Source organism: Tauraco erythrolophus, chromosome 23 (assembly GCF_009769465.1).
Source record: "Tauraco erythrolophus isolate bTauEry1 chromosome 23, bTauEry1.pri, whole genome shotgun sequence".
Taxonomy (NCBI): domain Eukaryota; kingdom Metazoa; phylum Chordata; class Aves; order Musophagiformes; family Musophagidae; genus Tauraco; species Tauraco erythrolophus.
Genome location: NC_141487.1, coordinates 6958622 through 6973779, shown reverse-complemented (window position 1 = coordinate 6973779; position 15158 = coordinate 6958622). Strand labels below are relative to the sequence as shown.

At 44.0% G+C, this 15158-nt stretch overlaps 1 protein-coding gene across 1 annotated transcript; it reads right to left on the bottom strand.

The window, feature by feature from the left end:
- Positions 1-434: 434 nt before the first annotated feature.
- Positions 435-14189, bottom strand: LOC104371105 (uncharacterized). The gene is made up of 9 exons (XM_086625725.1): positions 14170-14189; positions 13831-13903; positions 12683-12836; positions 9690-9835; positions 7974-8150; positions 7061-7174; positions 3986-4072; positions 1807-1954; positions 435-1347 (listed from the first exon to the last, which is right to left on the bottom strand). Exons 1-9 carry the CDS (start codon positions 14187-14189, stop codon positions 1316-1318), a joined length of 951 nt encoding a protein of 316 aa, XP_086481851.1. The 3' UTR covers positions 435-1315.
- Between the last annotated feature and the right edge of the window lie 969 nt (positions 14190-15158).

Below are 15158 nucleotides of genomic sequence, written 5' to 3'. Positions count from 1 at the left end.
GCTGCTCCTGCTCTAGGCAAGACCTGCAGCATGTTTGCTTGTTTTAGAAAAGGGTTGAATGTGCTAAATTGTGTTCCTCCATTTCAGCAACAATTCATAGTCACATTTTGACTTGTGGAATGAAGTCACAGTCATCAGCTGGTACTCCCGTGCTTTCTCTTGATATTGTCAGCTGTATGCAGTCTGACCATAGACATTTAACCTCTTCGTGCCTCCATTGTGCTATCTATAAAATAGATTTGTTTCAGGTTTAGAAGACTAGGATGAGAAAAACGGGGTTTTAATAGAACTTTTGAGATAATCCTTGTAAATTTCCCTAATAAGCTGCAATAAACTATTGTAACTACTTCTTGCAGCATATGGGTACCTGCTAGTTAAAGATGTATCTGAAGAGGAACGTGATGGCAATGTTCACAGCACGTGTGAATTGCAGCTCCAGCCTCTTCCATACTCAGCTTGTAAACAGGCTTCCCATTGAACTCATGTTGTTGATATGAGAAATAATTATCCATGCACAAACTGTGTTTATACTTTATTAAAAACTAGACAGCCAGTAGCTAAAGGTTCCAGTCAATAAAATTCCAAACTTTTAAATTACAATATTAAAGGCTTATTTTAACAGTCATCCTTGTGTATGAAATGGCACATCGGTTAGATAGGCTATAGGAAGGCAGGAGATTACATTGTGTAGTTTTCATTTGTAGCTGGGATTTTTAAATATAAATAAATAAATTGAAATATTGTGAAGTTAGAGGAGGAACAAGAGCCCTAGCCATTCTGTTCAGGTTAAGCCATGACACAGCCATTGTGGAGAGTAGGGAATACAGCTGTCATTAAAACAATGTCGAGGCTTGACCTCTGTTCAGCAACAGATCTCAGTTGAGAAATGCTGGTAGGGCAATCCACTTCTAGACTCAGTAATAAAAAATGAGTGTGCAAATTATCTTCATTATGGTTGTGTATATGCAGAAAAACAGCATTTCTATTAACAGCATTCTCTACTGACATGCATGTTGTGAACCTCCTGCAGTTACAAAGCAACATCAGGAAAACAAGGAGTGAAAGATGCATTGTCCTGTCAGGAAAACTCATTGAATCGAGAGGATTACTGTTAATGTCCGCGGCACACTTTGCTTTTTAAGCCAAGTTACCCGTTGCACTGCTAGAGTTCCCTAGCACAATACCAACCAAGAAATGTATAGAGACTTTTTCCTCTGTGAAACTGACCTGTTGTCTTACATCCTGAATGCTAGTACTTCCCAGCTATGATTCCACTCTGTAAGAGCTGCAGGTAGAACACCAGGGGGATGGATGCTCAGGAGTCGATCCTTCCATAGGAAGAAAACACTGTGGGAAGACAGGAAGGCCAGTCAACACCAATGCCCAGCAGTATTTATGTCCTTCGTGTAAAAGGGAGTTTGGGTAGTTTAAGGTTAGGGGCTCTCTAGGTCCCTTTATTCTGTCTGTCTTATTATAAAGCAGTTATACAGCATGATAAACAAGAAAAATTACATTTATCTTGTATAGCAGAGATTTTTCCACACAGGTCTGTTTTTCTGGATTGCAGCAATTCTTGCATAGGTTGGAAAGCAACTCTCAGGGAGAGTTCACCTATGTTCCATCCAAGCTTCTGAGCTTTGTCAGGCCAGTAAATCCTGAGGCTGCAGTAGTGCTCGATGTCATTAGGGATCTACTTTTTATTGTGGCTGTCCCTACCTATTTTCCTGGCTCAACAAGCTCTCTACTTCATTGTGACTGTGATACAATAGGCTACAACTTTCATAGTTAAGCTTTTCAAGTACTTACTTCTTTCTCTCAGCCCCTGCCCAAAGCTGCGGTAGACATGAAGCAGTGCCCAGAACAAAACAGATTTTATTGCAACAGAAATGCAGGAGCCAGTAATGAAAGCAGCTTCCAGAGTGTAAGAATTCCCTTTGCCCCACTCCCTGATCACCTGTGGGAAAACAGAGACACACAACGATCAACACCTTGTGCCACAAAACCCTGAAGCCATACAATGCAATCAACCACTAATTTCTGAAGGAAGTCGCTGGATAGTAGTGGGAGGGGGTGGGTGTTGAGGTGCAGAAACCTGGTCACTTTTATAGCGACTTACTTTCCTGATAGCACCATTCCTCTGGCTGCACAACGACTCTAGCCAAGTGCATTATACCTTCTGGTCTCTGCATCATTAAAGGCATAAGAAAATTGTGCCCAGATTGAAAAAAAACAAACAGTTGAGCTGGAGATAGGGAAAGCAGATTTCATCTTACATCTCAGTTTCTTTCTGCTGTAAAACACAGAATGAAATTATGTTCCCTGGCTGTCATTGTACTGTGATTGTCAGGCATGTCTGGTGGCCGGCTTCATGATCCCATTTTCATTCACAGCTAGCCTGATTACTGTGCTTATCAGTATTTGCCTAACCTGTGCTTTTTTGAGGGCTCTGAAACAGAGAAAATGGCAACTTTTAATTAAAAGCAACAATATTTATATCCTGCAGCTATCAACTGCATTGAAGAAGGATCGCAGCTCCCATGGACAAAGTATGATCAGGCATGTTCATACTAAGATGAGAGACCTCTGCAAAAATCCAGTAATGAATGAAAGATAGTAAGATCTAGCAGTTCTCTTTTTCCCCCTTCCTGCAGGTTTGAGTCACTGCCCCAGCATCAGGATGAGATTTAAAAAAGCACAGTTCTGGCTACCTTGATTTGTTAACAAACCCAATGGTGTGTATCTCGAATCAAGTCAGGTTATGGATGTCCTGGCCAATTTTGGTGCAGTTAGTTTGTTTATTTATTAAGCTCTATCAGTTTTCCTGTCTACACAACCCTGCAGAGGGTTGTTAAGCAGCTGCTCTATAGAGTCAATCTAGCAGCTTTTTCAGAGCTGAAGTAATTACTGGGAAGGGCAGTTTACTTTTCCTTTTTATTTTGCCTTTAGGTAGTCAGATAAAAGATGCTAAAAAGAATTGATTTGGAGAAGTGACTATATTACAGATCTCTCTAGCACAGAGGAGTGTTGCCTTGCATATCCATACCCTTGTTTGCTGGTCACTCTTGCATGTTCATTGTTACCGTGCAAAATGGAAGGAGACCTAGCTATTTTCAAGTCATGTTACTCTTATGTCACCTGTACTTTTCTTTTCTTCCTAACAGCAATTCCAGTAAAGTACAGCCACCAAAGACAGTGTGTGGTCCTTCTGTGCTTTGCCAGATCCAACAGGCCTGTGAATAATTGCAAGAGCCTGATTTGACTGCACACTTTCATAAACAGAACCCCAAGGACTTGGATGACTGCAGCCACTGGACTTTTACCAGTATCTGGAGACTCTTTATGTGAAGTATGAGGCGCACTGGCTGCTATCAGCATTCAAGCCCTTCCCATGATGAACAATCTGCTTTGCCCTTCTTCCCTACCTCCTTTCACGTGTTGCGGGAGGTGCTGGGCTGCTCTAGTGATAAGTACTTTATCACTGTTATAGTGCCAAAAAATGCCTAACACGGGAGTTTGTTGGGCTTGTACTGTCTCTTGTTTTGGCTACACAAGGATCAACAGCTGGGGGTGCTGCCTGAGAAATTCTTTAAAATATGATGACTTTTGAGGCCTTGCAGATGGTCAAATGCTCTGGCACCACTTGAAAATTGTTGTGAAGGAAAGGAGGCATTTTTGAGGAGCTGTGTATCTTGTACTGGAAGATTTTGTTGCATCTTTCCCTAATCATTCCAGACAGTTTGCCAGGTACAGAGACTTCCAGGGTCTCTCCCTCTAAGTAATCAGTTCAACAGCAATTTGACATGTCTTGAAAAGTTGATCCTGAAGAGGTAGGACGTGCCTGCTGCTCTTATTGATTCTAACAGGAGCTGCAATGAAGGAGCATGCTCAGGAACGAGGCACCATGTTTTAGGCCCAAGGATTCAGTAAGGAAGAGGAGGCTTCCAGCCTGCTCCCCATTACCGAGCAAGTAAGTCTGATGAATTACCGTGTAAAGCAGGTAGGTGAGATAAGCTACTTCAGGTACATTCTGACTCAGAAAAATCCACACTAGAGGTTTCAGTTCTTTTAAAATCTGTAAAATAAGATGAGATATATACAGCTTTATAACTTGTTGCTATATACTCTGTAAAGGCTCTATACAGTTGATTTTTCAGTATCATTTCAAGTGTTGGTCTAGGTGAGTTCTCAGTTGTAACTTTGCTCTCCACTTGCCTTCTCTACCTATGTTTTTTTAGCAGGAAATACAGTCTCTGTTTTTCACTGAACTGGACCAGGAGTGATGTTGGTGAAATCAGAACTGGTTGCTTCACGGGTACATCCTGACAGCTGTGTGTGATTTGAGCCATCTCAGCGTCATCTTGAGCTCTGCCTTCTAGTACTTACAGTACAACTCCCAGCTATCTTACATGGAGAAGCAGCTGACTCCTCTGAGTTTTATCTAAGCTGATGTACTTGGGGTACGCTCAAATTTTCTTCAACAAATTAATGTTTTCATAGCTAACAGACTGAGAGTGCTCTGTGACTTTTTTCTCCACCTTTTTTTTCTACTACAGAGAATTAAAGTCACTGAGAACTAAAATATGGGAGAAGCAAGAGGATTTAACTGTCAGAGTTAACACTGGGACATGGGAAAGAAGAAACAGTGAACGCTTTCCAGCAGGTAGCAACTTTCTTTCCAGTCCTGAACTGGAAGGGCAGGTCTGAGCAAATAAAAGAAAAACAGCTGAGTCACTGGTAGTGAAAGCAGTGACTGTACCAATGCTGTGATAAGATTTGATGCATCTGATCAGCCACAGATTCCCCTCAAAACCAATCCTGATCCTTCTGTGGTGGTCAATATTTGAACCTCTACAAAAGCAATAAGGGAACTGTCCCTCCCCTACGGAAGTTTGGTCTCTGCTACCTCTACTATTGTCTCCATTTTCTGTGGTACTGCATAGTGCTCCTCTTAGGATAAGACCAAAAGGAGAGAAGGCTGAGAAACAAGAGGAGGAGGAAAGAGATAATTCATAATTAATGGGAGAAAAGAGAAAAAATAAATAATGGAGATAGGAAAAATAAATCCACTGAAGTAAATGGGAGAGGATGTATATAAACAGAAGAAAAATAATGAATAATTTCCTTGTGAAACAGCACGTGCATCAACCCAGAAATGAGGGAGCATGAGGTTTAGCTGTGCCTTCAGGTACTGCGGATATCAGAAGGGACTGTGTATGAGGCACTTTCCCCTCTGCTACGCTCACACTTTCTGGTGGATTATGTATGTCTCCACACCTTTCTTACATAACCTCATAGCAGGTGCAGTTTCTGAGGGCACCAAACAAGACAAGGACACATGTTTCTCTACTGCTGCATCATCTGCAAGACGCTGATTGTGAAAAACTCGTCTGAACGGGGTAAGGACAAGGAGTTCCTGTTGTGACCCCTCTGTCAAACTGCCTTATTTTTACCTTGATACAAAGCTACCAGACTCTCATGAAATGTATTCACCTTTTCTAAGCTGCTCTTACCCTGCAGTGCTGCTACTTGCTGAAATACAGCACTACATTTTTTTTTCATTAATTTTACATTTGCCGTTTCTTAGACAAGAAGCTGTTAACTTCTTCCAGTAGAGAAGTCAATAATGTACCTAGAGTGGGTAAAAAGTAGCTTTCAAGTAGTTCTAATATAGACAGTTTTGAGCAAAGGCCAAGAGTATGTGCTTATCCCTAGTACTTTTTTTTTTTTTTTTAGGACATTTACTATTACTATTTGAACTATTAAGAAACACGTTTTCTACTGATGAAGGCATAAGGAGTATCATGCATGTTAAGACATGAGACCATCTAAATGAAGCTCCTCTTTATTTTCTTAAAAGAAACAGTGCTTCTCAATGCCTGAAGGCACATCAAGGAGAAGCAAAGATGTACTCTGTGAACAGCAACTGGTCAGATCAACTTTATTTCTGATGGGGAGGGGAAAAGTAGCTGAAAGGTTTACACTGTTAATCCCAGTAGGAAAACGGACCTGCTTCTGATTGCTTCCTTCTTTCCACATCTGATACAATTTAACTGAAAGCAAAGATTCAGTGCCTCACAAAGCTATATAAGGAACTCCTAGGAGGAAACCGAGCTATTTAATATCCCTATCTGCATTCCTAAGTGTCACACTCAGTTAATCCTATCTCCAGTTTACCTGCTGGATAGCTGTTAGTGGCTACGACACTCCAAAGTCCAGGAGAAAGATGATTCTGTGCAACTATCACCTAAAGTTACTGAAGTATTTTAAAAGCACAGTGCTTGGTGCTAGCTCCATTGTTAGCGAGGAAAGCAATCAAAACACTTGGAAAGCTGTCTTTCAGCTGTCAGGAATTTGTGTGAATGGCTAAAGCAAACACTCAAGGAACCTTAAAAAACAACCACCCCGAAATCCCCTAAACTCCTTCCTGGTAACGCAAGACTCGCGTATCTGATGTACTTTGGCCCTGACTCTGCAATCATTCTTGGAACAGAGCTCTCAGAATTTCAGAGGAAGTTCAGTCTGACTGACGTGAAAAACTACATTTGGAGTTCACAAATCCTTATGTTAACCTGAAAACTGTCACTCACCTTTAAAGAAGCTGCCCCAATAAAGGACCACTCATCTTTTTGGTGTGGTTCCCTAAGGATACAAGACCTATGCGGTCTCGCTGTGTCTGTATATCCATCTTCTTAATAATTTGGAGGACTCTTGCTAGTTTCACCTAACCTTGTCAGAAAGGTAGAAATATTGAAGATATTGTGATCCTATAGTTTTCATTAAAGTAGGTGATCAAGGACTGAGAACAAAACAATGTCCCTCAGAAAGGAATAGTGATAGTGTGATGTTGTTTCATCCTGTATGCTCAGTCGAGAGACAGAGATTTATAAGAAACTTGGCTTCATTATTGTTGGTGCTCTTGTTTTCTGCTGAGATCCACTCTGTCTCCCTTTCACTTAGCAGTATTATGTAGAATGGATTGCTCTGACTTTCCAGCCTGTGATACTTCCTTAGGGTGAGAACTTGCAGTCTCAGATGGTGTTACTGTTAGCTTAGCACTTACTGCGATGATGCCGATGGTCACCTTCAGGCAGGCCCAAAGAACCCCTGTTGCTGAGATGATATTATGTAGAAGGGTGATCTCATGCAGGCTTATCAGCAGAACACACAAGCAGAGCTGAAAGAGAAGAGGCAAAGATTTGGTAAAATTATTAGTCTGAAATCATAGAGCCCACCAAAAAATATTTGACGCAAACTCCCAGCAACAGGAAGTTGGGCGCAGGTTTAAAGGCTAAAATTTTTCCTCAGAAACTGACAGTATGAAACGTGATCCAAAGACAGACATACTTCCCTGTATGCCTTATTAGCAACAACAAAGAACAGGGAAGGCAGTAAGATGTGCTCCAAATAAAGCATAAGGTAATACAGGATAATACAGTAGTGAAGTAGGAATGAAGGCTAGTGTACAGAAGTACAAACTCTTTCTAAACAGATCTTGAGTTCGCTTCATTTACCTGTAACTTCAGGTTGTTCTCACCCTGATTGCCCTGCTAGGTCAGGCTCCCCTCTCCCATCCCAGTATCATTTTCTCAAATGTAAGAGAAAAAACTTTCCAGCTAGGATGGCTGGAAAGCAAGAGACTGTAGGCCGAGATGTGCAGTGAAATATTTCTTATTTTAGGAGGCTATGTTGGGTTGGAGATTCTGGATGCAACTCTTTTTATGAACATACCTCCCAAAAATAAGAATCAGTTTTCCTTTTGGGCAGGACAATGATAACATATATGTTGATTCTTTTTTTATGGATTTTAACTAAGCTTCCCTATAGCAAACACCTGGAGAGATGCCCATTATTAAACTAATCTTATTTAAAAGGTACGATACAGGTGGGATTGCTCTAGGACGTTGGGCTCAGCTAGTCTAAGATATTCTCAAGACAAGGGAAAAAAGGGAACCCAGGAGGAGAGAGTTCTATACCTGTGCCTGAAGATCAAAGGTCAGCATAGAAAAACAGAGGTTCAGCATGAAGTACTGTGACTGTAGGCTTTCTAGAGCACCACCCACTCGGAAGGCCATCATGCTTTGACTCTGAATGAGGATGATGGCACAGATCACATCAAAGGAGCCAACCAAGAGGATGAGAATGAAGCGGGCCTGAGGGGAAAGAGAAATAAGGATGTGACTGGCCATGCCAACACAGACACAGTCTCTGACCTTAACTCTTCTAACTGGAAGATATAACTAAAAGGATAAAGGCGTAAGGAGAGCCAGGCTGCCTAGTAATAGCATTTTTTAATAGAAAACAATTAAAGACGAGAGTTTGCTGCACTGTTAAGTGGCAAAGATCAGGCCATGATTTTTGCCATTTATTGCAACCACTTGGTAATAACTATAAACTGACATTGGCTATTTTGGCTTACATGACCCTCTGTGTAGCAGTTCTGCAACTGTTAAAAGAAACATAACCTTTGCACTCCCTGTAATATCATGATGACTTTTAGCAAGGTTTTCTTTGAGGTTTTACCACACAGTTTGAAGAAATGGCTTTCTTTGACAGAGACTGGCTCTCTAAGCTTCTTGTAGGGCATAAACCAACTGGTAGGAATCTTCCCATTGATTTCAGTGGGGACAGCAGGTTATTCTGAATGCTGTACTTCTTAAATTTCAGAAAACATTGTTTTTTTTCTGGGTTGTATACACAACTTTGCTGGCATTCATACTAAAAGTCTGCTGCTTTGAAGATGGCTGAAGTGGCAAAACATCCTTTATAATAGTCCATCTTCTACACTAGGCTTTACTTTGAGGTTCTTTTTTAATATATAAACAGATGACTGGGATGCACACCTTAAAGTGATTTACATCTCTCTGATGCCTGTTCTTTATTGACCCTAACAAGCCAGTTTGTTGAAGATAAGTATGTTTAACTAAAAGTACAATTGGTATGTAAATTGAATAGGCAAATTCTGCTTTGCTGCATCTTCCTAGCTTGGCTGCCATCTCTTCTGTCGAAGAATAATTTTTGGATGACTTCACAGCAAGGAACCTCCTTCTCACATTTGTGATAAATGTGCGACCACCAAAGGGAAGGATTTCTGAAAAGCACGGCAAGTGGAAGTTTAACTACAAATCTTTAACTAGAAATCAGAGTAACGCATAGAATACAACCCCTTGTATTACAATTTATTGTTACAAAACGCAAACAAGATCATCTGGAATGGCAGGACCTCCCCTAGCATGCTGTATCTTTTTGTTTCCTTGCAGCAGGTTACCATAATTCTCTTGAAAACACATGCTGCACTTGTGGAGCAGTGAGGCTAATCTATGTCCTTGCATATAGACTTGAGATTCCCGTTCAGTTCGTAGGTTAGATTTACGTGACTTTACACCAGTCATTTTATAGACAGAAATCTGAAGCACAGTAGGGGCAGGATATCTTTGCAGTAATCCTGTGTGAGTAAAATTCTTTGATATTTATGCTACTTTCAGATACTGCCATAAAGAAACCCACAGAATAGCTCAGAGAAACAGATTTTCATTTGTGGAGGGGCATGTTTTGTTATTCAGTGGTAGGAATACTTCAGCCTGATTTTTCTCTGTTATCCGTGCCCTTATCACAGATGTCATGCCTTTCTGAGATTTTTCAAATCCCAAGATGTGGAGAAAAGCAAAGTTAATTCAAGCCAGGAAACTAACCAGGAGTTTCGGCTTTTGCTCAGCAGAGAGAACCGTGAAGTTGACAACGGAACGAAACATCACGAGCAAGATGGAAAGAACAAAGACGATGAGCTCCTGGCGATTCTCCTGCAGGATCCCTCTGGTCACATAGTATACACAGAACACTGGGAAGGAGAAGGAAAGGCCAGTTACCAGGTGAACACAGATGGCACACGGTGCAGTTTTTCAATACGCTTGTTGCAGATGACAAAATGGAAGTATCAAGACCGTGTAACTTAGGCTCCTCAGTCAAGAGCATATCTTTATTCTTACCGACAAGCCTGAATCAGGTGCTTGAAATGAGTACTCCCCCCTGTGTTCAGCACACAAGAAATGAAACAATCTCTTAGATTTTTAAATTACTTGTGAAGTAACAGTTTGAAAATGGCAGCATATTAGCTATCCAAAGTAACTGGCAGCTGTGGTCTGTTATTCTACTGATACTATATTGAACACTGTCGAATAGTGCATTTGAATTAAATTAAGTAATACCGTTTTTATTAAAGAACTGAAATTACATCATCATCTCAGTGAGAGTAATTCAAGAGACTAACAAGGAGTTTACTGCTCTTACACATAGCTCCACAGTATGGTTTGTGTGGTTCTGACCACTACACATGGCTTGCGTGTTGAATTGAACTTGACAGCCTGGATTCCTAGAGTTTATTTTTGCTGTGGAAATTTTGAAACGCCTCACTCCGCAAACCGTAGTCTAGAAAAGAACTGGTTCGGGAAAATTCTGAGTCATGTTTCACTGCTGAACTCTACACGTCTGTTTTGAAAAAGCTTAAATAAGGAAAAGGCTTTCCTTTCATAAAAACAGGAATCAGTGCTTTGTTCTTATATAGGATGCTCCGGCAAACACTAGTTAATTCTTACCATAGACAAAGTAACAATAGATTTCTTTTTCCCAGAGGGCTACTTCCTGGATACCACACATCAGATAATATAGTTTACCAAGGTTGGGATATGGGAACAAAGTGTCATAGAAGTTTTCAAAGTAACATAATAACTTCAGTCTCGCTAAACAAACCTGCCAGTGAATGAACTTCCTTTTTCACTTTTATTAACCGTGATTGAGAAAACTGAAAATGACTGGCAAATTACAAAGTAAATCATGCAATTTTTTTGCATGCTTATGACCTCAGAAGACCTGAAAGATTTAAGATTTTAAGATTTACTTCCTCGTTTTGCAAAGTCAGCTGCTAAATCAGAAGTCTGTACAAATAATTTGAAACCAAACTTTTTTCTGAGCATTAAGATTTTTGCAGAGATAGCATATGCATTTTTCTGAAATAAAATACATCCCCTTGTTTTTTTGAAGTGAACATTTTCCAACAAATTAAATCTCAAACCCTCTTTAAATTAAATATCTCTAGAGGTAAATCCAAGAGATTGTTACAGCCAGGGCATCTATTTTTCTCTGAAGAACTATTATCAGTTCTGCCAGTCTTTGTCTACCCTATGGAAAACATATGGTTTTGGCACGTTTATGGAGGTTAGCTTACACATCTTAAAATCTCAAGGTAAGCCATGTTCCTTGAATGATGCTATTTTTACTGACGACAACTTTTGTTTATATTAGAACTTTGAAACCTGAAGTAATGTGTTAAAAAGACACTATTTTTCCTGATTTAAACCAGAGGCTTGTGAGAGGTGTGCACTTCTTCCCGTGTGTTGCAGCATAGAATACTAATTAGTATCAACAGAAGGTAGGAGGGGGGAAAATAGATTAGCAAGCATGCTTTCAACTTCCCCATTTGTAACATCATGTGATTCATTTGATTTATGATGAAGGTTCTTCATTTTTCTCTGAAGCACAAAACAGTGGTTGCTAACAAAAACAGTGTGACAGACTGGAGGCACCAATGGTCTGTCCTAACACCGCTATTTTTGTTGGTATGCTGGGTCTTGTGTGAAAAGCTGCTAATCAAACCAGAGTTTTGGAATAAAATATTGTTTGTATGTGTCTAATTATAGAATCTGGAACAAATCTATTGTCTTTGTTCCCTCTGGGTGAAAGCATGAAAGCTGGAAAGCAATGACTGAATGATTAGCATGGCCTTCTCCTACACAAGGTCTTACACTTGCAGAGAGCCAGCGAGCCAACAGCCAAGACTTGCTAAAGCCACTGAAGAGGACTTCCTAAAATTCTTGTATTTATTTTCATGTTAAGTTTCATTTCTATTTAATATAAATGGACCCAGGAATATTAGCATAAGTTTCTATTGCAGCTCTAATTGGAAACATCCAAGGAAGTTTGGATTTTGCTTGCAGTGGGACAAACATTATTAGACCAAAAAAAAAAAAAAGGTGATTATTTTCTTTTATTAAATTACTTCAGGTGAAGCAATATCCTTGCAGGAACTTAACACAGAGAGATGACTTAACATTTTCTTGTTTCAGATCAAACTGTATGTTTGGTTTCTTGCAATCTCATCAGGTGCCTTGACACCAACTACAACTCGAGTGTAAGCATGGCTCGTGTCAGGAGATGTACGTCCTGTGACAAGCTTGGAGTGTGAACACCTCTGAATTCCCCAGCATATTACGGCACAGATCTTAAAATGGGAAATGGTAAGCTCCTCCTGGCAGAAGTGAACATTCAGTGTATCTTACGTTTTGAAAGCAAAATCATCACCACATCTGCCTAATGAAACACCAGTAAGAAAGCCAATTATAGCAAAACTTCCTGAAACCTGAATATTTTTCACATTATTCACATATTAATGTATTTTGGATGACACCCTATCTATTACTAATCCTCTCCCTAAAACACTACTGGAAAAAGCAACAACGGCAAAAGCAGTTGTTAAAATTAACATCTAGCTTGTTAGTGCTAAGCTAGCAGAAGATTCCATGTGTAATATACCAGGCCAAATGGAGTGAAATAAGAAACTTCATTTGCTGCTTAATTACTCCCTTGGGAAAAAAAAAAAACGTGTGTTTTAAAATACAGCTGTGTTTCTTACCAACTCCAACTAACTGAATTAGAGAAATGGTGAAATCTTCCTCCGTTTGTCGAACGAGTGTCTCTATGGTCAGCCCTATCACACTTAGCAGAGACACAACAGTGACACAGAAGTAGATCCTCACAGGAAGTGATAGCTCTGAACAAGGTTTTATCTGTAAAGGAAGAAAAATTTTAAACACGTAATACAGTTCATAAACTAGTTGCTGTTCCTCTTAGGGTTAAAGCAAGCAACTTGCATTAAAGCAAGTTGGCTAAGTGATGTAAGGGCAGGGTTTTCCTGGGAAAAATGAAGATAAACTCTACAACTGATCTTTGAGGTCCCTTCCGACCCTAACCATTCTATGATTCTACGAATTGAAACTCCAAAACTGCTGAGGAAAGGAGAACTCTCACTTTATTTTGTAATTAATCTCAGCCTGCAGTTTTCTGGTTGACACCTGCAGCCTGCCTTCTACTTTTCTCAGTGCCTCACAGGAGCTGCGCTGTTATAATTTCATCTCCTGAATTCGCGATGCCAATGCCCACGTTTTCACCTATGGAAACAGCAACATCCAGCAAGTAACTTTTTCCCAGTACCTTGTAGTAAGATTTTTAGTTTTAGAAAATTGCAAAGGTTCAGTTTTCTGAGCAACGTGCAAAGGATTTAAGTGAGAGATGTTTTTTCCCTTCATCCCAGGCAGCCTAAATCGTGGAGACAGATAAACACCAGCAAACATCACTTCACTTTCCTGCGATGTTCGCAGTAAGGAATTTTTTTAAAAAGCCTCATGCGGAGAGGCGCGGAACTGGGGAGTCCCCTGGAGGCAGGGCTGCGCCACGGCACTGCTGCGCGCTTACTGCGCGTTGGTAACGTTACTGGGGGCTTCCGCGCGTGCGGGACTTCGGGACGAATTACACGTTCGCTGTTTCAAACACACTTTTATTTCAGCAAAACCGACTGTCTGAAACCAACGGAGCGCTGAACGACGGCGCCGTCCGTACCGGTGCCCCGACAGCGGTTATGACTCCGCTCCGCAGGGGCACCGCGCGCACGGGCCCAGTGTGCTCCCGCATCCCGGTCCGCTCCTTCTGGAGCCGCAGCGGGAGAGCGCGGCTTTACCGGGGAAAGCCGAAAGCCCTTCCCGGGGCAGCGGGACGCGTACTCACGGGGCCGCAGGGCGTGGGGATGAGCTGCCGGTGCCGGGGGGTGAGGTTCGGCGGGGGCGGGGCTGCGGCTCCGCTGGAGGGGGAGAGAAGGGGGAACCGTCACCCGCGGGCGGGGCCTCGCGCGGCGGCAGCGACGCTCTCCCGCCCCCCCGGGTGGGCCGTACCGAGCGGGGGCGGGGGGCCGGGCCAGACACCGCCCCGCCCGGGTAGAGAGGCGGGGGAGCGCGGAGAGCCGCCCCCGCTCGGCGCTGGGTTCCGCCCGGCCTCCCTCCATCCCTCCCTCCATCCCTCCCTCCTTCCCTCCCGATGGCGCGGAGCGCTGCGGGATCCCGCCGCTACCTGTCGTCGGCGCCGTCCATGGCCGCTCCGGCGCCGTCCCCCTCCGGTAACGGTACCTACATGGCTGCGGCGGCCACGCGCGGGTTCCGGGCAGCGCCCGCAGTTCCGGGGCGGAGCGTCACTTCCCCGCGCCGGGCGGGAGGCGCCGCTCGCTCCCGCCGCCGTCCCCCCGCCCCGGGCGTTCCCCTCGCCCCGCCCGCGCCGCCGGTGCCCGCCGCTCTCGGCGGGCGGAGCGGCAGAGAGGGGCGACCCGGGAGTTTCCGCTGGGCTCGATGGAGGGGTCCGCCTCGAGCGAAACGGCCAGCGGGGCTTTAAGCGGTTGTTAAGCTGCGTCCCTTATAACCCCCTTTTCCTTTGTTTTCATTTTTCCTTTTCCTACTTTTTTTTCTTGCAAAACGGCCCCCCGTTGTCCCTCCGCGGTACCGGGAAGCCAGCCGCGCTGTGACCAAGGCGCGCAGGCCCGGGCCTGTCCCCGCTGCAGGGCGGCCGCCGGCGGGGCGCGTTGCCCGAGCAGAGCTTCAGCCCCCGGCCCCGCACCGGCACCTCCCGCGGGGGCGGTGCGTGGCGCGGACCCGCCTCCTCCCCGCCTGGGGCGGTGGCGGCGCCGGTGACCGGCGGCGGTCCCGGTCGGCTGCTCCGCTCCGCTCCGGGGTGCGCGGCCGCGGCGCGGGGAGGCCGAACCGAGTGGGAGCGGGAGCCGCCGGGTGCTCGGCGGCGCGCCCCGGGGGCGAGATGCGGGTGCGGGCTGCTGCCGGGCATCTCTGCGGAGCCCTCGGGCCGGGACGTCGGGCCGCGGAGGGCGCGGTGCAGCGCGGCTCCCGCGAAGGGCTCTGAGTCCCGGGGGAGGCGGACGGCTGCAGCCGGGATGCCCGGGCAGCCCCGGGGCGCTGCGGGCAGGCCGAGACACGTGCGGGGTTTGCCAGCGCGGGAGCTGGTCGCGGGTGAGAGGGGGGAAGGGTTTAGGACTAGAAATAGACCTGAAGCGCTGG